The sequence below is a fragment of the Sus scrofa genome, chromosome 5 (assembly GCF_054392235.1).
Source record: "Sus scrofa isolate SSC_HxYL_T2T_F1_AM1 chromosome 5, Sscrofa_HxYL_maternal_Yorkshire_Landrace_v2.0, whole genome shotgun sequence".
Taxonomy (NCBI): Eukaryota; Metazoa; Chordata; class Mammalia; order Artiodactyla; family Suidae; genus Sus; species Sus scrofa.
In genome coordinates, this window is record NC_139387.1 from 81,523,523 (window position 1) to 81,549,501 (window position 25,979).

At 35.9% G+C, this 25,979-nt stretch overlaps 1 protein-coding gene across 8 annotated transcripts in view; it reads right to left on the reverse strand.

Annotated features, from left to right (window-relative positions):
- Positions 1 to 499: 499 nt before the first annotated feature.
- ADAMTS20 (ADAM metallopeptidase with thrombospondin type 1 motif 20) overlaps positions 500 to 25,979 on the reverse strand; it is a 210,223-nt gene continuing 184,743 nt past the window's right edge. For 6 of the 8 annotated variants that reach the window (XM_085024337.1, XM_085024341.1, XM_085024343.1 and 3 more), the window contains 2 exons: positions 13,198 to 13,302; positions 10,006 to 11,529 (listed from right to left, as the gene is read on the reverse strand). In XM_085024337.1, coding sequence (XP_084880463.1) covers positions 11,440 to 11,529; positions 13,198 to 13,302 — 195 coding nt within the window. In that variant the 3' untranslated portion in view covers positions 10,006 to 11,439. 8 annotated transcript variants of the gene reach the window in all.

A 25,979-nucleotide genomic window follows, 5' to 3' on the forward strand; every position in this document is an offset into this window, starting at 1 on the left:
AGTCCCTGGCCCTGGAACTTATTCATGCCATGGGTTCAACCAAAAAAAAAAAAAAAACATAATGCCATTTGCAGCAGTATGGACAGACCTAGAGATTGTCATACTTCACTTACAGAGATTATCACACTAAGTGAAATAAATCAGACAGAGAAAGACAAATATCACATGAGATCACGAATATGTGGAATCAAATAAAAAATGATGCAAAAGAATTTATTCACAAAACAGAAGCCAACTCATAAATTTTGAAATCAAACTTACAGTTATCAAAGGGTTTCATTGTAGGGAGGGATAGATTGGGAGGATGGGATTGGCATATAAACACTATACAAAATTGGTCAGTAACCAGGACCTACGATATAGCTCAGGGAAATCTATTTAATACGCTGTGAAAGCCTATATGGGGAAAGAATCTAGAAAAGAATAGACATGTATGTATATGCATGGGTGATTCACTTTGCTGTACACCTGAAATTAACACACCATTGTAGGTCACCTATGCTTCCATAAAGTTTATTTTAAATAAATTAAATTAAATTATTTAAATAATTACCTTATATATCCAAAAACATCATTTCAACATGTAATCAGAGTACAATGTATAAGATTTAACAAATTTAAAACAATTTCACATGATATTCCACCACCAATTCTTTTTGAGACTTCCTTCCAGCCATTTTATCAGAGGTGCCAAACCCAAGTTCAGGTCGGTGGGCTTGGGCCAGTGTTTCCCAAGGCCTCCCTGCTTCTTATCACCTGGACAGCAGACTTTGAAGGAAGACTCTTGGGTCTCACCCAGAACTTCCAATTATCTCACGTGGGAGAGCCCATCTTCCTTCTCTCAAGAATGCCACATTGCAGTTCCCGTCGTGGCGCAGCAGAAACCAATCCAACTAGGAACCATGAGGTTGCAGGTTCAATCCCTGGCCTCACTTAGTGGGTTAAGGATCTGGCGTTGCCGTGAGCTGTAGTGTAGGTCGCAGACGCAGCTCAGATCCTGAGTTACTGTGGTTGTGGTGTAGGCTGCCAGTTGTAGCTCCGATTGGACCCCCTAGCCTAGGAACCTCCATATGCTGTGGGCATAGCTCTAAAAAAAAGAAGAAGAAGAAAAAGAATGCCACATTGTTCTTATGCCCACTGCTATTTGTAATTCTTGTTTTTGGATACTTGCGGTGTACTTAAGAGTTTACAAAGAGGCATCAAAAACTGCTGGTTCAAACTCACATGAAGTCAGACATTTCACTCAATGGGAATTTCAGTGGTCACATACATTGCTTTTTCCACTAGAAGGGATCTTGTTGTCAGGCAAAAACTTGAGACTCCTGATGTTTATAGGATTGTCTAGAGAAAAAGAATTACCCATGGGTATTGAGTGAGACCTTAGTTCATTAGACACAACTTTGCCCCCATAGAAGAAGAAACTGTGGATTAAACCTGAGCTTCTGAGACTTTAAGGTATAAGAGAATCACCAGAGATTGCAAAGCCTAAAATATTTACCATCTGATTGTTGATAGAAAAAAACTTGCTGTCTCCTGCTCTAAATCAGTTTTTTTTTTTAATAAATTTTAATCTTTCAAGGGATCTTGTTAAAATGCAGATTTGGATTCAGTGGATCTGGAGTCAAGACTCTTGTTTCTAATTAGATCCCAGGAGATCCTGCTGGCCCCCTGGCCACCTGAGTGCATGTTTGAAATACAGAACCTCAGGTCCCACTGAACTGGAAGCTGCATGTCTCCAGGATCCATGGATTAGCCTCATGAACATTAATGAATCCACCAGAAACACTGATTTCAAATATATATATATATATATATATATATATATATATATATAAAACCTTTGACTTCAGACAAAACTGAATCAGAATCCCACTTTCTTATTAGGCACGAGGGTGTCTGCATGCAACTCAAGCTCTCCAAGCCCCCTTTTTTTCCATCTCTAAAGTGGGTACAAAAATATTTGTTCACCCACCTCATCAACTTATGAAAATCAAACATGACAGTGGAAACAATTTATCAATAATGCTAATACATATTGAAGGTTTACTATATGCCAACCATTATGGTGAAAGGTTCAGAGAGGTAAAATAACCTGGAATTCACATTGCAAACTTGAGAAGAGTGGAACTGGTACTCAGTCTTAGCCACACATTTTATAACCATCTAATTGCGCCGCAGTGAGGTGTTTCAGCCCTATTCAAATGGTTCTGTTGGTCGATTTCTATTATTTTTTTGCAATCATATTCCAAAATACATTTTCATACATAAATGAAAGAAATCTACAACCTGGGCCCATGGGGAAAATGCTGAAACCATACGCTTGACCTTGCCAAAAAAGTCCAAAAGGAATGAAGTAAATCAAAATTGTCTTCATCCATATCCTATGTTAGAGCAACTTGGTTTAATTAAGATCAAGCTTCTAGAAATCCAGGAGTGGTCAACTCTTATGATGACTAAATCATATATTGAAGGAGATAGCAGTATTCAAGTACCTCAATTTTATGGTTTCCTGGTCTTTGAAATCACCTTTGAGTATTACTCTCAGGACTGTTTTGGCAGCACAGCCTCCATCTGCTTATAATTTCCCTTGCATTTTCATGTGTGTTTTGTTTTGTTTGTTTGTTCCAGTCCTTGCTGTTTTGCCCAGCAGGAAGTCAAATTGGGTGAATCCTTTCACCAGGCAGTTTCCATCTCTGCAACTCACTTTCATTTTCCCTTCCTGCCCTTAGTAGAGGGTCACCGCCCTGGGAAGCTGTCTTTGGAAGAGCTCTTTATAAAAGAGGCAACAGCATCCTCTACTGACCATGGCGCACAATGTCAAAAGAGCATCAATTCCCGTTAGTTTTTGAGTGTGGTTTGGATCATCCTTCTCCAATGCACTGATCAATGCTTTTTATTTCTTTATTTTAGGCTGTTTTGGAATGAAAGTGAAACCTTGCTGTTTAATTATTTAAAACACTTTATCGAAGTGCATTACTGACATAAAGAACTGTACATATTTAATGTATACAACTTGATGATATTGGTGATAAGAATGCATTGCTGAAACCACAAACCGTGCCATAAACATCAGATTCAAAAGTTCTCTTCTGCTCTCTTCATTATTATTATTATTAGTGATAAAAATGCTTAACATAAGATCTGCCCTCTTGAACACTGTTAGTAGGAATGTGAATTGGTGTAGCCACTGAGGAAAACAGCATGGAAGTTTCTCAAAAAACTGAAAATAAAATTACCACATGACACAGCACTTTCACTCCTGGGTACATACTCAAAAAGAACAAAAACACTATTTCAAAGAGACACCTGTACCTCAGTGTTGATAGCGGTATTATTTACAATTGTCAACAAGATATGGAAGCAAGCTAAATGTCCATCAGCAGATGAAGGGATAAAGAAGATTGGTATATGTATAAAATGGGATATTACACAGCCATAAAAAAACCCCCAAAATTTTGCCATTTGCAGCAACATGGATGGAATTGGAGGGCATTGTGCCAAGTGAAATAAGTCAAACAGAAAAACAAAAACTATATGATATCAGTTACATGTGAAATCTAAAAAATGTAACGTACTAGTGAATATAGCAAAAAAGAAGCAGAGTCAGAGATGGAGAAACTAGTGCTTACCAACAGGGAGAGAGGAGGGCCATATAGAAGTGGAAGAGTGGGAGGTACAAACTATTGGTATGAGGCAGGCTCAAGGATGTGTTGCACAAAATGAGGAACATAGCTGATATTTTTTTTTTTTTTGTCTTGCCATTTCTTGGGCCGCTCCCGCGGCATATGGGATGTTCCTAGGCTAGGGGTCTAATCGGAGCTGTAGCCACCAGCCTATGCCAGAGCCACAGCAACGTGGGATCCGAGCCGTGTCTGTGACCTACACCACAGCTCACGGCAACGCCAGATCGTTAACCCACTGAGCAAGGCCAGGGACCGAACCCGCAACCTCATGGTTCCTAGTCGGATTCGTTAACCACTGCGCCACGACGGGAACTCCCCTGATATTTTTTAATAACTGTAAAAGGATAGTAAATTTTAAAAATTGTATAATTTTTTTAATTTTTAAAGAAAAAAGGCCTCTCCACTATCCCTGAGATCCTAGGATTTCAAAGAAGTACACACCCCATCTCTCTACAACACACGCTTGTATTCTTTAAGACTGGTTCACAAAAGTATTATTCATGATCTCATAGGTCATGATAAAAACAGTAGTATCAGCTAACATTTAAGAAACTTCTTGGAGAGAGGATTCTAGGAAAATAGCAGAGCAGGAATCTGCTTCCCTACCTAGAAAATGATGGTACTGGTGGAATCTGTCTGGTATAACCATTTTGGACCTCTGGAAAATATTGAAGCCTTGCAACTTCCAGGGGAAAGCTTAGACAGTAAATTGTGATTCATTTTAGTCAATTTCAGCCTTTGGCTCAACAACAGCTAACCATACCCATTTCCCAGCCCCAAGGCAGACAGCCATGGATATCTTCTTTGAGAAGCTTGCATGTAGCTCAAAGGATCAAGGGTGGGCCATAAGGACTTATCCTGCAAATATCTGGGATCGATGTTCTGTTCATTATGAGCTGCTCTGATCATGAAGGTACAGACATGGAGAATGGCAATAATTTTTGAACACTTACACCCTCACAGTTGCAAGCCCCTGACCTTCAGGCTGAAGAAGCTTCCAGAAGACTTAAAGGGTCAGATCTTTTTTATCGCCTTTATTTTTATCTTTTTCCTCTTTTGGGAGCCAGACATTAAAGACAAAGACATTCAAAAGCAATTGCTTTTGAATTTAAAAAATCACTACAGCCGAAGGCACACCATCAAATTGACCAACATATGGACTGTAGGGGTCCAAGGAGGAGAAGAGAGAAGGGGATAGAGAAATTATATAAAGAAATAATGGTCAGAAACTTCCAAATCTGATGAAAAACATGAACAAAAACGTACAAGAAGCTCAATGGATTGCAAGTAAGATGAGTTAAAAGAGACCCACACTGATGTGCATTTTAATCAAACTGTCCAATGCCAAAAACAGAGAGAATATTGAAAGCACTCAGAGTGAGTCAATTCATCACATTCAAGTGATACTTGATAAGATTTTAAGCAAATTTCTAATCAGAAATTTGGGAATTCAGAAGGCTCTGGGCTAATATATTCAAAGTGCAAAGAGAAAAAAAGCTGTCATCCAAGAATTGTACAAATGGCAAAACTGTCCTTCTAAAGTGAGGCAAATTAAGACATTTTCAGATAAACACAAGCTAAGGGAGTTTGTTACCACTAGATCTGCCCTGCGAAAAACTGCCAAAAGTAGTCCTAAAGGTTGAAATGAAAGAACACTAGCTAGTAACTTAGCCGTAAGAAGAAATAAAGATGTTAAAAGGTAAATAAATCACACATTGTAAGAGCTGGCATTATTATAAAACAGATTTGTAACTCTACTTTTTGTTGTCTACATGATTTAAGACTAATGCATTACAAAACTCAAATTTCTTTTAAAGGTATACAGGCATAGTTTTGTGATATCAATAACTGAAAGAAATGGGACAGAGCTTTAAAAGAACAGAGTTTTTGTATTATTTATTATTTGCATTATATTTATTATATAATAAATATTATATTATCATATATATTTTATATATTATTAAATATATAATATTATATCATTATATTAAAAATCATTAAGTTTATATTATAAACTATATACTTTATATTATAATTATTTATATTGTTTTATTATATTAACTGCTTTAATCTTTATTTTATATTTTAATGAAATATATTTTATTAATATAATCATAGTTTTATTATTAGTTTTTGTATTATGTACTATCTATTATTATTAAAGTTAAATTGGTATAAATTCAAATTAGAGTGTTGTAATTTTAGAATGTTAAATAGAATCCCCATGGTAACCACAAAGAAAATAGTTATAGAATATCACAAGAGGGAATGAAAATACTTCACTAAAAAAAAAATTGAGCAAGAAGACATTTCTTGCATAATAAGAAATGAAAGACCAAAAAAAGCAATACAATGTGTACAAAACAAACGTAAATAACAAACAGGTCACCGTAGAGGCACGGGTTTGATCCCCTGTCAGGTGCAGTGGGTTAAAGGATCCAGAATTGTCACAGCTGTGGTGGCTCGGATTCAATCCCTGGCCCTGGAACTTCCATAAGCCAGGGGTGTGGCCATAAAAAATAAAATATTTTCTTTGTTCCTGGAGGCCAGGGAAGATTCTACACTGTTAAGAATCTTGTGAGACTGAAGTAGTGAAAAGGACACAGGTATGTTTAAGATAGGTGTTTAAGGTACATGTGAGAGAGATACGGATATGGATCAGGATATAGGTATCAATGTTTAGTTGTGCTAAGGGGAACTCAAGCAGTGGCTCCTCAAGCTCTTCAGAAAACTGCAGAGGAAAATTAGTTTGGCATTTTTTTCTTTATCATACTGAGAAATAGTTAGAGGAGTGGCCAGCAGATGCCACTGTTGTCAGTTGTAAATAATTTTTCATGTTTCAAATAAAGGCTAAGTCATTGAGGAAAAACTGGGGTTATGCAGAGTATAACAAAAATAATCATATCATCTTTAAAAAGATAAGTGGCAAAGATAAGGCATAATTGGGTCTTATTATTTACCTTTAAGCAAAACAGTTAATTAGATACTTGGCAGCTAAAAGAGAGGAACTAAATTATTAGAAAAAAATTAGAAAGAACCAGTAAGTCTTAAATGTTTGAAAATAATTATCATGTTTAAAAACTAGAAGTTGATGCAATCACCAATGTTGACTATAGCTATATTTAATAGCAAATATATATCCTATCCTGATGCATGATATCAAAAAAGAGTCATATAAAACATCAATTCTATTCTTTTTTGCTACTATTGAAGCATCACAAAACAGTTTTATATTTATCAAACCTACACCCAATGGTAAATGAGTTGTTACTACAAAATTTACTATTAATTATGCTACCATCTTATATTTCCATCAATATTTGTACGTGTTGTTAAGTGTTTTAAAAATAATTTAAAACATAAAAATTAAAGTGGATCTACATAACCTATTCCTTGGAAAAAATGTGCATAGTAGCTATGGTTTACTTTTAGGCTGGCCTCACAGATTCCACAGTACCACATGATTGACATCTCCAAGAATATCTGTATCTTGCCAAACACATTCTGGTGATGCCTCTTCATTTTTAAAAAATCCCATCAAAAATCTGTAAATTTTAGCTCAAATAGATTTTTTTTTTTTCTTTTTACAGCCACGCCTGTGGCATATGGAAGTTCCCAGGCTAGGAGCAAATCAGAGCTGCAGCTGTAGGCCTATGCTACAACCACAGCAATGACAGATCCAAGCTGCATCTGTGACATACACTGCAGCTTGTGGCAATGCCAGAGCTTTAATCCATCAAGCGAGGCCATGGATCCAACCCACATCCTCACGGAGACTATGTTGGGTTCTTAACACACTGAGCCACAATGGGAACTCTCAAATAGATTTTTTTTTTCATATATTTTCAGGTGGAATTGAATTCCTGAGTACTTTAATTCATTCACAAAAAAATATTAAATCTATTCTGTGCAGTCAATACTCTGATAGTTGCTGTGAATGATTCAGAATAGAATAAACATAGTTTCTCCTCATAAACAAAGAGTACAGTAAAGTAAAAAGAAAGGTTTTCTGTCTGGACAAATATGTACTATATTAAAAAGTTTCTACTGTTACATAAAATGATCTGTAAAATGATGAGGTTCATAAGATTGCTATAAAGATTAAGTTAGATATGGATGTAAAGTATCTCTCAATATCTGGCACAAAATAATAATAAAGGAGAAATAAATTCACAATTACAGTTGAAGAATTTCACTTTAGTAGGATTAATAGAATATGTGTATATGTATAACTGAATCACTGTTGTGGAGCAGAAGTTATCACAACATTGTAAATCAACTATACTTCAATAAAACTTTAAAAATGAAAATATATTAATGTTAACATGCTATTAGTAGACTAGAATAACATAATTAATAATTAATAATATTAGGTACTGTAATTAGAAAAATAATTGATTCTAAAATTAGAAAAATATCTCAATCAATACTACAATCATTGACACTACCATTAGAAAATCTATTTCTCTCAATAATGATATGGCAGTTAGAAAAAATATATAGAAAAAATTTGAATAATATGAAAAACTTGACATAATTTATGTGTCTGAAACTACACAAAATTACTGCAGAATACACATGATTTTCAAGTGCACATTAATATGTACTGAGGTAGACTCTACACTGGACCATTAAACAAGTCATAGCACTTCATGGAACTCTCCCTCTGCCTTGCCAAATGCTATTCTGACATCAAAAGGAAAGATCTCAAAATATGAAATTGTGCTTGAGAATTAGGAATGCATTTGTGATTTTAGCGAAAAGACTATCGATGAAATATTGAGGGTTAGAAACCATGTTATAACAAACCAAAGCTTGAATGAAAGGTAAAGACGAAGAGACCATGAGAATAGCTGTCCCTTTTAGGATCCCTTTGACCGTGAGAGGAAGAGAGGCTGAACAGGGGTGGTGGGGGAGGACATTCTTTTAAAATACAAGAGAGGTAAAGGTGGTTTTTGGATGAAAAGGAGCTCGTAGAGAGAGACGGGAAAAAGAGAGAGAATAATCTCTGGAGAAAGATCCAGGAGAATTCAGAGGGGAAGGAAATAAAGCGCTGAGTTTGGGGGATTAGCCTTTCGTGTGAGGAGGGAAATCTTTTTCCCTTAAGGAGTAGGAAAAAGTACATAAAATAAATGTGGAGCGCGCTTCTTCATAAATGATAAGTACAGAAAATTACTACACAATGCATATTAATATTTGTAAATAGTCTAAGGTATAATGCAAAAGCAGGCTTTTTGATAAGAGATTTTCAAATGTTTTAAATCACATTCACATAAAACTGTTTTACTCATGTGTTTGTTTCTTTTTTTTTATTGGGGGGAATGGGAGGCGTCAAGTATGGGGGAAGGTAGGAAAGGTGAGGAGAGGAGAGGTAAAGGGGACAAAAAAAATAAACAAGCAATTTTCAGAAAAAGAGGTTTCTTCCTAAAAGAAAGAAATATATGAAAGAACCTTCATCCAGTATAGTAATTAGATAAATATAAACTTACTGAAATGCTATCATCAGAAATACCCATTATCAGATCAGAAAAAACTGTTTCACCTGCTACCGAGGATGTGGATTGTCTAAAAATTTTGCAGTCTGCAAGGGGTAATTTAAACTGATTTAACCACTTTAGAAATGAGTACTTTGGCAATTTCTAAGGAAGTGGAAGGTGGACAAATGCATCATATCATTGTTCACAAGGGTCTGCTCCCTCCTTTGGAAGAGTCTTGTAAGTCTTCACTCACGTCCATATGTCTGGCCAGACTGCCTTGCAGAGGGGGTATATTTCCCTGCCCCACTGACTAGAATTTGGTCATGTGACTTAATTTGGCCAAGTGAATATGAGCAGACTCAGATGCTCCTTCTATGAGCAGAAGCTTTTAAAGGCATTGCAAATTTTGTCAGCCTCCTGCCCATATTTCCATGAAATGGGTGTGTAATAGGAGTTGTTTCCATCCCAACTACAATTTGAATAAATTTTTTTTTAGAATTTCTAAAGTGATTTTAGAGTTAAAGGTTTTTTTTAGGTGAAGGGTTCTTTTTTTATACCTAAGTAAAATGAAAACAAAGTCTTAAGGGAGTCCCATCATGGCACAGCGGAAACAAATCTGACTAGGAACCATGAGGTTGTGGGTTCGATTCCTGACCTTGCTCAGTGGGTTAAGAATCCAGCGTTGCTGTGAGCTTAGGTGTAGGTCGCAGAGGCGGCTCAGATCTGGCGTTGCTGTGGCTGTGGCGTGGGCCGGCAACTGTAGCTCCGGTTTGACCCCTAGCCTGGGAACCTCCATATGCGGTGGGTGCAGCCCTAAAACAAAAAGAAAAAAAAAAGTCTTAATGTACCACACAAATATGTTTATTATTTAAATGTTTATAAATTATAATATTTTATCTATGAACAAAAACATTTCTAGAACATGTTACATATTTTGTATTAATGTTTGTAACTGGTTTTAAGCACATAGTGCAAAATACTTCATTTCTGATACAGAGATCCCTAAATGTTTATCTAACCACATTGGCACAAAATCGCTTTAGTACCTTATATGGTACAATATACTCTTAATAAACATTTGGAAAAGAAAAACTTTGTGGGTAAAACTAGCATACTACTATTTACTTGCAAAAAAATCTATTAGTAGATTGAGTTGTCTTGGTTTATAGAGCAGGCTGTCATAGAAAAATATCATTTGTGTATGATTCTTTTATAATCATATTATTATATAGCACATAATTAAATTATTCACCTGAAAAATATCTTAATACCTGAGGACTTGCCCATGAATCATTAATTTTTTATATTATCTCTTATGTTCTATGTTTGAGAAACCTCAGATGAAATCTGAATATCTCTAATAAAATTTTTGCTTATGTAAATATAATTTTATGTTTCCCAAAATAGGACCTTCAGAATTTCAATAATTCTTACTTCTCTACTTGATTAATAAAATACAGCACATAATTTTAGAAAACAATTTTTAAGAATAGACATATGTATGAAATATAAAGACAATATAAACATAAAAACAATGTACTGCTCTTATAAGTACAATCAAATTAGAGGTAGGTGTTTTAAGTCAAATTCTGCTAAATCATATCTCCTCCTGTATTATACCCACAAATTTCATGTTTAGTACTTAACACAAGCATATATTTTAAATGCAAATTATACCACATTTTTAGAATGATTTTTCAAAGCACCATAATGCACAATTAAAAATTAAAAGGAATATAAAACAAGGTATCTAAGCTGTATCAGTAGAAGTATAATGGCTATGTACCTTTTTTAATGTAACTATTGTTTGCTGTGCTGTTCACCTGCCAGATTCAATAATGTTTATGGTAGTTTTAAATAATTTCATTTTCCTAATTTTTACTTGCAGTATTTTAACAAGTAAAACATTTCATTGTACAGTAGATTATTGCGTAGAGATTTACATGTGCATTTATAGGTATAGCAAAATTGTGGTCCAGTCCAAGCTGTTAACAGGAATATTATCTTGGTATAACTCACTCAAACATCCCTGTATGCCCTACTCTAAATTTTTATGTCCTTTTAAGGATCCCAATTAGAATCACATATTGTTCAGTTTACTTTGAAAGCCTTGAGAAAGTAAGCAGTGATATGATTCCCTGATGAGCACCTTGAAAAAAAGGCACAGACAGTTTAGACCTGGAAATCTCAGGAAGGGAAGAACAGAGAAACAAGCACCAGCTATTTGCAGGTTCCAGAGACTGTCTCCTCTTTGGGACACATTGCCTGCTTCTGAATGTTCATATGACTTGAATCGGGAGACCAGTAGTCATGTGAGGAATACATTTGCCACAGAACCCTCCGCATCTGCCAAACACTTTAGTTCCATCCTGAAAATAGGAAGAGGCAGAGATAGAGGAGAATTTGTTACAAGCTGGTACCTGCATGCACAGGGCAGAAAAAGCAAATGCTTTGAATCTTGTGGTTGAACAGGTTAGCCAAAGGGTTCTACAACAATTGCACCTGAGGTCAAAGGTCATGCCATTTTGAGATTAGCTGAAATTGGTAGTCATGGGAATTTGACAATGTGAGGTTCAAATTGGCTACTTGATTATAAACCACACTCTAATTCAGACAAATCATCTCAGTCCACATATTTTTCATCAAGGTATCTATTTGCTTCATTCAGTGAGTTTATTAAAATCTCTCCCAATTTGTTGTCCAATATTTACATGATTTTATATGATTCTCACAGACTAAATATATTATGTCAACTTGACCTTAACTGTATACAAGTCTTATTAACCTCAAACATAGACAAACACTGTCGATGGTGCTGATTTATGTGCAAATAGGTGGGAACACTTATAATGCAGATCCTGATGTACTACAGAGTCATGCTCTAAGACATATAACTGTAAGTACCAGGAGCCATCTCATAAAGTGTACGTGCTAGTACACCACCCAGCAGCGAACTTAAATGGATTCTACTTTACACAATACATGCGCTATAGATAAAACTCAGATAACAATGCTATCTAGATAAAGATAGAGGAGGAGTTCCCATCATGGCACAATGGATCAGCAGTGTCTCTGCAGCACCCAGGTTCAATCTCCAGCCCAGCCCAGTGGGTTAAGGATCTGGTATTGCCACAGTTATGGTGTAGGTCACAACTGCAACTCAGATTTGATCCCTGGCCCAGGAATTCCATATGCTACAGGATGGCCAGAAAAGAAAAAAAAAAAAAAAAAAAAAAAAGGAAAGAAAGAAAATATGTATACAATCATAAAAAAGTCCTATTTCTTGAAGAAATTATAAAGGATATTTGTTAAATAGCAAATGTCTCCAACATCATCCCCATCACTAAAAGCAGTGAGGCAATTAAATCAAAAAATTTTCCCTTGTTTTGAAAGAGTAACACTTACAAACCCTAAATAATGAAAGTATAGCTAAAAGTACTACCTTTTTTTCTGAAGTACCTGTGTTTCAAGGCATTAGCCGCAAACTTCAGCTAATTAAATCTATATGCTCTAGCATATAATTTCATGTTCAGATATTTGTAGCCTGTATATGAATTTGTATGGGTATAATACATAAGCGCATGAATAAAAATGAACTTAGGAGTTCCTGTTGTGGCTTAGTGGTAGCAAACCCAATTAGTATCCATGAGGATGTGGGCTCCATCCATGGCCTCACTCAGTGGGTTAAGTATTCGGCATTGCCTATTCAGTCTAGGTCACAGACGCAGTTTGGATCCTGCATTGCTGTGGCTGTGACGTAGGCTGGCAAGCTGCAGCAACTCTGATTTGACCCCTACACTGGGAATTTCCTATATGCTGCGGGTGCAGCCCTAAAATGCAAAAACAAAAAACAAACAAAAAAAACCCCTTTATTCCATAATTTCACAAATTAATGTTATACCTCATTATATGTAATATAGCCCATTATATGCTGTAACTCATCAGTCAGTAACTTCACATGATGCTAAATTTAATGTAGAGGCCCTGTAATGCTAGTAAAGTATTTCAAACAGGCTTTTCAGTCCATCAGGACTTACCTGTGATCTGTGTATTATGACAAAAGCATAACTGCCCTGAGCAAGCCACTTCGCCGTACTGGCTATCTTCATCCCGGTTCCTGCCAAATTAATGCTGAACTGTCCCTGGATTGTGAACAAAACCAAAAGACGTGGAATTCATAAAATATTTAAGAATGCACTTGGCTGCATTGGGATTACATAAGAAGGAACTCAAATTGGTTTTCAAGGTTCTTTCTTCAGAAAATGAAAGAACATTGCCACAACCTAACTTTAAAGAAAACGAGCCAGCTCACGATTTTGTAGACTGATTACAAATAAGTCTTCTCAGTTACAAGAGACAAATGAAATAATACTGGATAACGTTATTTGTGCAAAAGTAATTCTGTCCAACCCTAGGACACTAAGGCTTTAACAGCTAGAGTTTATGTTCCTATAGCAACAAGCAAGTCTGGACAAATGGGGTGTTTTCGGGGACTAATACCTAACTTTAATGTTTCTCCAGTTTCACATTTGACCCCTCATTGCTAACTTCCTTGATAAGTTAAAACTGTTTAATGTATTTGCTGGAATCTTCTGTTCCGGTGCCCTAAACTTTTGTGGTAAGAATATTACTTCTTAACTACCATACAAAACTACTGAATGTAGTTACTGCCCCAGCTATCACGTCCTTTTTGGGTACCCAGAAGTGTTCTGTGTGATTTACACTTGGTGTGTGAGCCCCCTAGTGGCTTCATGATCTAATGATTTTCAAGACACAGGAACCATTTTCATGTCAAAATAATTCAGACTACCTCTGTTAAAAATTAAGCTTTAAACATCTTTTACTCAAGAACATCCATGACTAGAATGGGTAAAATTTGTGAGACATTTATGTGATTTTGCAGTACAGAATTACACACTGAAAAGTTGAAGTGCTTAATGCTAATTAATTCAGCCCATTGCCAATATTCACTATAGACTTAGAGAGATAATAAGACAATCCTAGATCACATCACAATATCCCATGGCCTAAAAACTCAGGAACCTTGAGCAATTCTGTGACAAAACACTAAGATTATATCATATGAATTAAAATATTATGTTGTCATGAAAGCAAAGGCCAAATAGATTACAAATATATTTATAATGAAAATTATTACTACTGCTAAAAATAACTATATATTAATTTATTTTAAATTAGATTTCCTAGCACTCTTATATAATTCTTACTTAAAACCAAAATAGAGATTCAAATGCATTTATAAAGAGTAATGTATGACTGGGTCACTTCGCCATATGATAGAAATTGAAGAAATATTGTAAATCAACTATACTTTAATAATAAAAAAGGAAAAAATAAATTAAAAAGTAATAATATATGGAGAATTTTCCCCACAACAGAAATAATTTTTAGATAAATTTCAAACAAAAGTTCCTATTGTATGCACTGTTTGGATACAAAATTTAGGCTACAACCCATATGTTTGCTTCATTGCTGTAGTTCCAGAGCCCAAAAGAGAGCCTAGGCACTCAGTGTTTTTAAATGGATAAATGAATGCAGCATTATAAATATTAAATTTTAGCATTATAAAAGTTAATACATAAACACGCAACTAAGCCCATCATACTCCATGACAATGAATAGACTGACATTAGACACATGAGAATTTTATATTAGTAAATACTTGAATGAGAAGAACTCTTTCTAAGGATACGTTCTACTATTTGAGAGTCATCTGATACAAGTTTTGCACTGGATACTTTCATCCCACATTCACTCATAAATAGGCGTCTCACCAAATTAAAAAAGGGAAACATATTTTGTGATGTTAAGTTTTCCTGTGACTAGCCACTTATTGAATGCTCCACTTGGGCCACGCAGGGTTTTTCACAACCTAATATTTTGCTTTTCCATTTATTCGTTATCTTCCTGTTCAAGATTGCTCAGAAGAATGCAAATGTATATGCACTGGAAATGAAAGGAAAAAAATCCAGCTGACTACTGAAAACCTTAAGGGGTCATTAGCACAATCAGTTGGCCCTTGAAATATCTATTGCTCCATTTCTCCAGACTAATTTTCATAAGCTTTGCTTATATCTTAGCCCTTATTAAAAACTACATAATACAATCTCAAAGAAATGGGAAAACAATTCATCTGAAATTGGGGTGGGATTATAGGGGTAAAAACACATTTCACTCATTTGTTCAAAATGAATTGAGTGGCAGACTTGGTGTCAAGTACTCTGGGAATACAGAGAGATCTTACTCCGGATCTGAGAAGTGAAGCACAGATTGGTGGCTACCTGAGGTGGAAGTCAGGGTCAGAGAAATGCCGAGGATGGACAGAAAATACAAATTTCCTGTTACAAGGTAAGTAAGTCCTGGGGATGTAATGGTGGCTACAGATAACAATACAGTAGTGTGTGTGTGTGTGTGTGTGTGTGTGTGTGTACACACATATATATAGTTACTTCTTAGGGCCACACCGGCGGCATGCGGAGGTTCCTGGCTAGGGGTTGAATCGGATCTATAGCCGTCTGCCTACGCCACAGCCACAGCAATGTCAGATCTGAGCTGCATCTGTGACCCACACCAAGCTCACGGCAACACCGGATCCTTAGCCCACTGAGCGAGGCCAGGGATCAAACCTGCAACCTCATGGTTTCTAGTCAGATTCATTTCCGCCAAGCCACGACAGGAACTCCAACAGTACTGTATATCTGAAAGTTGCTAAGAGAGTAGATCGTAAAGGTTCTCATCACAAGAGAAAAAAATTTGTTAACTATGTGAGGTGATGGATTTTAACCAAAATTATTGTGGTGATCATTTTTTTAATACTCAGCCAAATAATTACGTTGTACTGCTTTAGCTAAAACAATATCTAATGGCAATTATATTTTAATAAAATCTGGGAAAAACACATCTGATAAGTGAAATCATGTATTGCATAGAGAAATGTATTGAAATGTAGAGAATTATAGGTGCCATAAGAAAGGTACTGGTACATTCCTATAGAACTTCAGAAGGAATAAATGAGTGGATAAATGTATGGATTAATTATTTCGATTCCATTACTTCATTTAAGATTGAAGTTTAAACTTCCTTCAACCTAATCTTCAACTTGAAAAATTATTTCAACAAAGGAACAACCGAAAATATGGTTTGTTTTTTTTTTTGTTTTTTTTTTTGAAGTAGTGTGAAGTATAACTCCTCTTATACTCTCTTGACATTTTTTAGAAGAGGCTACCATAAGAAGTAAAATTCTAACAGCCAAATCACAAATGGAAGGTTAGGTGATTCACAGGACTTAGGAATTCAACCAATTGGAGTGCCTGCCCTTGAGTAATTAGCTGTATCAATGAAAAAAGTAGTAGTTATATAAGATATAAGATAGAGGGAAAGCACAGAGATCGATGCAAGTTTTAATGTTTCACTTCTTTGATTGATGGGTTGGTTCATATGTGCTTAGTCCATCAGTAGGTTTTACAAGTTTAAAGCTCACTGCACATATTTTATTTTGAGCGGGATCTATACAGCCAATGCAGTTCCAAAAAAACAATTCCACCAGGTAGTGGAGGACTGATTCTAAAATTTATATTGAATGCTAAAGAAATTAAAATAATTAGGAGTTCCCGTCGTGGCACAGAGGTTAACGAATCCGACTAGGAACCATGAGGTTGCAGGTTCGGTCCCTGCCCTTGCTCAGTGGGTTGACGATCCGGCGTTGCCGTGAGCTGCGGTGTAGGTTGCAGACGCGGCTCGGATCCCGCGTTGTTGTGGCTCTGGCGTCGGCCGGTGGCTACAGCTCCGATTGGACCCCTAGCCTGGGAACCTCCATATGCCGCGGGAGCGGCCCAAGAAATAGAAAAAAAGACAAAAAAAAAAAAGAAATTAAAATAATTAAAACAATCTGAAAAAAAAAGCATAAAATCAATGGACCCACACTATCTTCTTTTGACACTAATTATATAGCTATCATTACCAAGACAGGGCTGCACTGGTGAAGAGAGAGACATGTAGGTCAATGGAATGAGAGTCAGAAATAGACCCACATAAATGTGTTCAATTGATTTTTTTTTTTCCTTTTTGGCTGCACGCACGGCACATGGAAGTTTCCAGGCCATGGACTGAACAGCTGCAACCTATGCCATGGCTGAGGCAATGCCAGATTCTTAACCAACTGCCCCACAGCGTCAGGGATCAAACCTGCACCACTGCAGATCCTTAACCCAGTGCACCACAGTGGGAAGTCTAATATGTCCAGTTGATTTTTAACAAAAATGGGAAAGCAATTAATTAACTGGAGAAAGAACTGCCTTTTCAGCAAATGTTGTTAGGACAATTGGATATCTATGGGCAAATCTCCTCAGACTTCATACCAAACTTGTTCAAAATCTATCATAGATCTAGATGTAAAACAATGAACTATAAAAAATTTTTAGGAAAGCAAAGGCAAAAATCTTTATAACTTGGAGAAAGTCAAAGAGTTCTTAAATATAACAGTGCACAATCCATAAAGGAAAAAAGATGATAAATTTGACTCCATTAAAATTTAAAACTTCCTGGCAGTTCCCATCATGGCTCAGCAGAAATAAATCTGAGTAGTATTCAAGAGGACGCAGGTTCGATCTCTGGCCTCGCTCAGTGGTTTAAGAGATCCGGCATTGCCTTGAGCTGTGATGTAGGTCACAGACATAGCTCAGGTCTGGCGTTGCTGTGGCTGTGGTGTAGACCTGTGGCTACAGCTCTGATTCGCCCCCTAGCCTGGGAACCTCCATATGCCTCGAGTGCAGCCCTAAAAAGACAAATAAAATAAAATAAAACAAAACTTCCACTCTGTGTAAGACACCTAAGAGAAAGAAAAGACAAGATCCAGACCAGAAAAAAATATGTGGAAATGTTATATCCAACAAAAGACTTGTATCCAGAATATGTAAACTCCCAAAATTAAACAGTAAGGAATAATAAGGAAACAATCTAATATTAAAAATGAGCAAAAGATTTGGACATACACTTCACCAAAGAGGATATACAGATGGCAAATAAGCACATCAAAGATTCTTAACATTATTATCCATTAGTGAAATACAAATTAAAACCCTAATGAGGTACCACTGAAAAGAGGGAAATAAACAAAAAACTTGATAATATTAAAGTGATGACAAGGAAGCAAAGCAACTGGAACTTTAATCTCTGCTGGTAGGAGTAAAAAATTGTACAGCCACTCTCTCAGTTTAGCAGTTTCCTGTAAAGTTAAATATATACAGAACATATGACCCTGCACTCTCACTCATAGGCATTTGTCCCAGAGAAATGGAAATGTATGTTCATACAAAATCCTCTATATGAATATGCATATCACCTTATCCATAATCTTAAAAAACTATAAACAACGCATTTTCTTCTAACATATGAATAGACAAACTGCAGGACAACTGCATGACATCAACGTGAAGGAATAATTCTCAGCAATAAAAAAGAACCAATTACAGATACATTCAGTTACACACATGGACCTCAAAGGCATTATGCTGAGTGAAGGAAGCTAATCTTGAAAGGTTACATACTATATGATTCCATTTATATAGCATTTGCATGTCATTCCAGAAAAGGTAAAGCAAAAGCAACAGAGAAAAGATCATTGCTTACCAAGAATCAGGTGGGAGGGAGGAATTGCTTCCATGGAGAAAGTGTTAGGAAGCTATTCCATATTCAGATTATGGTGATGGTAACATGAATCTGTACATACATTAAAACCGTACACAAATAAATGCAGTTTTACTGTATGTTATTTTTTTTAATTAAAAACTGTGAATGGGTATGACATCTCATTAAAGAAAAAAATTTCCAATTGACTTACAAACAAAACCCAACTACATGGTATATGTAAGAGGCCTACTTAAAACCAAGTGACTCCTAAAGGCCAAAATTAAAAGGATGTGCAAGCATCTACCAGGCAAACGGACATTAAAAAGAAAACAGGGGTAGGAAATCTTATAAAGCACAAAGTAGAATTCAAGCTCAAATCAGGAAAACATGACAAAGCACTAAAAAACATAATCCACAATGAACACATAGCACATGAATATTATGCATCGAAAAAGAGCAACTTTTCTGAAGCAAAACTACAGGACATGAAAGGGTACATAGATATAAACAATTTAATAACAGGAAATTTTGGAGTTCCTGTTGTTGCTCAGCAAGTTAAGTACCCAACTAGTATCCATGAAGATGGAGGTTTGATCCCTGGACTTGCTCAGTGGGTGAAGGATCCAGCATTGCCTCAAGATGCAGTGTAGGTTGTAGATATGGCTGTGGTGTAAGTCTGCAGCTACAGCTCTAATTCCTAGTCTGGAACTTCCCTATGCCACAGGTGCAGCCCTAAAAGAAAAAAAGAAAATTTTGATATACCTCTTTTAGTAAAAAGATGGATGAAGTAAGCAAAAAGAAGGAGATGATCTAAACAGTATAAACAAAGGGGTAAATCTTACGGTTATATATCCAACTCTACAGTCTTATAACAAAGAATACATGTTCAAAAATACTTGAGTTCCTGTCATAGCGCAAAGGAAATGAATCTGACTATCATCCATGAGGATGCAGGTATGATTCCTGGCTGGTTAAGGATCCAGCGTTGCCATGATCTGTGGTGTAGGTTGCAGACCCGGCTCAGGTCCTGTGTTGCTGTGGCTGTGGTGTAGGCTGGTGGCTACAGCTCTGATTCAACCCCTAGCCTGGGAACCTCCATATGCTGTGGGTGCAGCCCTAAAAAGACAAAACAAAAAAATTAAAAACTGGCTCTGAATACTCAAAATGGATTCTGGCCATGATCCTCTGGCACTGATTATTTCTCTTTCTCTCATGTAATCAATACTAATTACAAAACAGTTATAAAGAGATAGACATTTTTTATGGCTCTTGAAATGTACCAAACATTTTACTTTACTTCACTTTTGATGTACAAATTCTAAAGTCACATCACACTCCCTAACTTCATCTTACATTACAACGTGGCGAAGTTTATTTTCCCTAAAGATTGCCATCTGTGTCCATTCTCTTTTTGGCATTCATGTCCCAGAGTGCCCTGTCATATGCAAACACAGAGGATGTGGTTTTGATGAATCCCAAACAGAATAACTTCTGTGACATCAAACATCTGGAGTTCATGCAAATGTTGTGGAACTTAACACAGAATCTGGTTTATATATTTGACAGAATATCTTCAAGAATACTAGGTAGTTTGTATTTTTGCTAACAGTTTCAGGCAGTTGAACACAGACTTAAAAACAGGCATGGCTATATACCTATGCCCAATAACATCTAATTTTGGCAGCAGAGCTTTGCATTCCAGAAATGTCTGGAGAACTATGTGAGGGAGGCATCTCACCTTGATGAGCAGAGAGGAGCACATTACTGCTATACCGGTGCTGCCTCTGACTTTCTCGAGGATCTTGGACGCAGTGTTTTTAAATGGATAAATGAATGTAGCATTATAAACATTAAATTTTAGGATTATAAAAGTTAATACATGAACACGCCTTTAAGACTGCTCTGGCCAAGGAGCCTGATTTAAATTAGATCAGGCCATGGAGTAATTGATACCTACAGGATGTTACTGAAAGAACAGAGAAACCATCTACCAATTAGTGGAGGCTAAGAGCTGAATGTAATACCGGTAGAGGCAGACCAGCTAGAAACTTTATCAAAGAAAGCCCAGCTGAAAACACTGTCCATCCAAGAGGACTGGGTGACTATGTACATATACAGGGCTGAGCACTCTGAGGCTACTCACTGCAGGGGAAATAGATGTCACTGAAACAGCCCAGCCAAGGACTAAACAAGTAAATAAGCAAGAAAACAACAAGACCTAGAGAGGAGGGGAGCCTTATATCCATAACTGCTAAAATATATTACCTAAAAGGCCCAATTTTCAACAAAAATTGGGAAACATGCAAAGGAACTGTAAAGGATGACTCATAGAGGGAGGAATGCAACAGAAACTGCTTTTGAGAGGTTTCAGATGTCAGACTGAGCAGATAAAGACTTCAAAGTAACGATTATAAATATGTCCAAAGAACTAAAGGAAACCATGCTTTAAAAAGTAAAGGAAGGGAAGATAACAATGCCTCATCAAATAGCGAGTATCAATAAAGAGATAAAAATTATAGTTATAAAAAGAGCCAAAGGACAATTCCAGAATTGAAAAGTACAAGAACCAAAATTTTAAAAATTACGAAATGGCATTCAACAGTAGATGGGAGCTGGAAGAAGAAAGAATCAGCAAACTTGAAAAGATATCAAGAGTGATGCTACAATCTGAAAAACAAAGAGAAAAGAATGAAGAAAAATGAATAGCGCCTCAGAGAAATGAAGGGACATCACTAAGTGTGCGAACATATGCATAACGGAAGTACCAGAAAGAATAGAGAGTGTATTTGAAGAAATAATGGCTGAAAACCTTCCAAATTTAGTAAAATGAATTTATCTACACATCTAAGAAGCTCAATAGACTCTAAGTTGAGTAGACACAAGAGATCCGCATCCAAAAATGTCGCAGTAAAGATGTGAAAGTCAAAAACAAAGAAATAATCTGAAAGCATCAAGAGAAAAATGACCACCTACCTTGGAATCCCAAAAAGATAAAGAGTTGAGTTCTATTGTTCTTTAGAAGGCAGCAGACAGAGGAATGGTATATTTAAAGTGTTGAAAAGAAGAATTTTATAGCAAATCAATCTTTTAAGAATGGATGCAAAACAAAGACATTCCCAGATAAACAAAACCGAGAGGGTTTGTTATTAATAGACATGTTAACATTCTAAGGAAAGTTCTTCAGGCTGAAATCAAGTGACATCAGATAATACAAATCAATGCAGAACAACAAAAGTGTACTCGCAAAGGTAACTGTAGTAAATACAAAATACATTATAATTGCATATTTATTTTTCTTTATTCTCTTAACTTACTTAAAAGGCATTTGTATAAATCAATATGTATATAATTATACTATTGACCAGTCACATATAGAGAAATATATTTAACAATAATGCCATAAATGAGGCAGGTAGAAGTAAAGCTGTTTCAGAGTAACTTAATGAAGCCTCTGTTAACTCAATTCCACAGGAAGAAATGAAGAGAAGCAGCAATACTAAATTAAAAACATTTAAAAAAATTCTGTGAACTGTAAGTTCTCTCATATCTTCTCTCTAAAAGACATAAAATTATATAAAGTAACATTATAAAGATGTATTGTGGGGTTGTTACATAGCTATATGGCACATGTACAACAAATACAACAAAAAAGGAAGAGGAAATAGAGTATACGTAGAAATAACATTTCTATGTCTCTCTGGAATTAGGCAGTATAAATCTGAAGTAGATTATGATAATTTAAAATGTTGTACATTGGAAATCCTAGAGCAACCTTTAAGAAAGCAATTAAAGGAGTTCCCATTGTGGCTCAGTGGGTTAAGAACCCGACATAATGTCCATGAGGATTCAGTTTCAATTCCTGGCTGGCTCAGCGGGTTAAGCATCCAGCGTCATGGCGAGCTGTGACGTAGGTCACAGATGCAGTTTTGATCCGATGTTGCTGTGGCTGTGGTGTAGGCAGGCAGCACAGCTCCTATTTGACTCCCTAGTCCTGGAACTTCCGTATGGCATAGGCACAGCCCTAAAAAGAAAAAGGAAAAAAGAGAAAGAAAACAATTAAAAATAAAGTGAAAAATCATTAAGGAAACTAAAATGTTACACTAGAAAATATTCAGTGAATAAAATAGCAGTGAAAAAGGAACAGGAAAACAAAAACAATATAAGACATATTAAAAAAAAAGTAAAATGGCAAATATAAATCCAGACATATCAATTATAACATTAAAAAAATCTAATGAAAAGGCAGAGATTCAACAAAGTGCTCTATGTAGAAGACACTATATATAAAGTAGATAATCAACAAGAGCCTACTCGGAGTTCCCGTAGTGGCTCAGTGGTTAACGAACCCAACTAGTAACCATGAGGTTGCGGGTTCGATCCCTGGCCTCACTCAGTGGGTTAAGGATCCAGTGTAGCCACGAGCTGTGGTGCAGGTCACAGACGAGACTTGGATCCCACGTTGCTGTGGCTGTGGTGTAGACCAGCAGCAATAGCTCCGATTTGACCCCTAGCCTCGGATCCTCTATGTGCCTTGGGTGCAGCCCTAAAAAGACACACGCAAAAAAAGAGCCTACTATATAGCACAGGGAAATTTACTCAATACTGTGTAATATCCTAAATGGGAAAAGAATATGAAAAGAAATGGATATATGTATATGTATAACAGATTTACTTTGCTGTGTCCCTAAAATTAACACAACTTTGTAAGTCAACTATATTCCAAGAAAAATTTTAAAAGTACCTAAAAAATAGATAAAATGTATAATAATATAACTGAATCAGTTTGCTGTACACCTAAAGTAACATAAATGTAAATTAACTATACTTCAATTAAAAATATAGGTAAATAGAAAAAAAATTAGAGTTCCTGTTTCCACACGGTAGACAAATCCAAATAGTATACATGAGGATGTCGGTTTGATCCCTGGCCTTGCTCAGTCGGTGGAGGATCCGGCCTTGCTGTGAGCTATGGTGAAGGTCACGGATGTGGCTTGGCTCCTGCATTGCTGTGACATAGGCCAGCTATACTCTGATTCAACCCCTAGCCTGGGAACTTCCATATGCTGCAGGTGTGGCCCTAAAAAGCAAATGCAAAATTAAAAAAGCAAATGGGATGAAAACATATATACCATGTACTGTAAGCAAGTTGAATATTCCTTCTAACATCAGATAAATTCTCACAGCAGATAGAAAAACTGAACTGCAAATAAAAAGGAACATTTTATAATGATAAAATGGTTAATGTATCAGGAAATTATGATAATTATAAATATACAATCATATACAACAAAATCCCAAAGTAAATAATTCGAATACAAAGTAAATGAAACAAAAAAACTGAAATGAGAAAGAGAAAATTCAGCAATCATTGCAAAGTTTCAGAGGACAGGATAACTAGGCAGAAGATCAACAAGGAAATGGAAGAGCTGAATACTTTAAACCAACAAGGCCTGACAGACATCGATAGAACACCTCACCCAACAACAGAACACACATTCTTTCCAAGCACATACTGAACATTTTCCATGATAACCATATGCTCTGCAATAAAACGAGCCTCAGTAAATTTTAAAAGATTGAATAATACAAAGTGTGTTTTCCAACCACAATGGAATGAAACCAGAAATCAATAGCAGAAGGAAATGTGGGAAATTCACAAGTGCATGGGACTTAAAAACACCACACTCTTAAATAACCAATGAGTCAAATGAGACATCACAAGTGATAATAGAAAATACTTTTAAGATGAACGAAAACGAATGCACAATATACCAAACCTTCTAGGATGCTGCAAAAGAAATGCTTAAAGGGAAAGTTATAGCTGTAAATGCCTATGCGTAAAGAAAAAAAAATTATACCAGTAATATAATTTTCCACATTAAGACACTGAAAAAAAGGAGATCAAATTAAATATAAAGCAAGCCAAACAAAAGAAATGATAAAGAATAGAGCAGAAACTGATGAAATGAAGAAGAGAAAAATGATAAACTCAACAAAGTCAAAAGTTTGTTTTTTGAAAAGAACAAAATTGGCAAACCAAGAATGGCTCAAAATACTAAAATCAAGAATGAAAAAGAGGACCTGACTGCAAATCTTACAGGAACACAAAAGATTATAAGGGAATAATATGAATAATTGTATGGTAACCAATTTCATAATTTTGATAAAATGGACAAGTTCCTAAAAGAAAAATAAACTACCCAGACTCAAAAAGAACTAGAAAATTGGAAAAGATCTGCAATAAGTAAAGCGATTGAATTAGTAAATAAAACAACTTTCACAAAGAAGAGCCCAAGTTCTGATGGCTTAGCTGGTGAATTCTACCAAATATTAATTTTTCACATGCTCTGCCAAAAAAAGGAGAAGAGGAATGAACGCTTCCCAATTTATTCTACAAAGCCAGTATTTCCCTGATACAAAAACCAGGCAAAGACATCACAAGAAAAGAAAATGATAGGCCAATATCTCTTCCAAATACAAATGAAAAATTCTCAACAAAGCATACCAAATCTAGCAACATGTAAAAAGAATTATACACCGTAACAAAGTGGGATTTTCCTCAGGAATGCAAGATTGTTTCAATATACGAAAATCAAACAGTGTGATACACCGTAATGCTACAGTGATGGACAAGAACCACAGGATCATCTCCATAGATCAATGGATGCAGAAGAAGCATTTGACAAAACCCAACATTCATGATAAAACCACTTAAATTAGGACTAGAAGGGCACTTCCTTAACCTGATCAAAGCCATCTACAAAATGCTCGCAGCTAATACACTCAATGATGGACTAAATGCTTTTCATCTAAAGTCAGGAATACTAATGCCTTTGGAATGGATTAGCAATGAGATCCTGCTGTGTAGCACTGGGAACTATGTCTAGTCACTTATGATGGAGCACAATAATGTAAGAAAATAGAATGTGTACATGTATGTGTAACTGGGTCACCATGCTGTATGGTAGAAAAAAAATTGTATTGGGGAAATAATTTTTAAAAAATTAAAAAATAAAAACAAAAAAATAAACTACAAAAAAATAAAAAATAAAGTCAGGAACAAGACAAGGATTCCACTTTGCCACTTCTACTCAACACTAAATTGGAAGTTTTAGCTAGTGTCATGGGCAAAATAAAGAAATAAAAGGCATCCAGATTGCAAAGGAAGAAG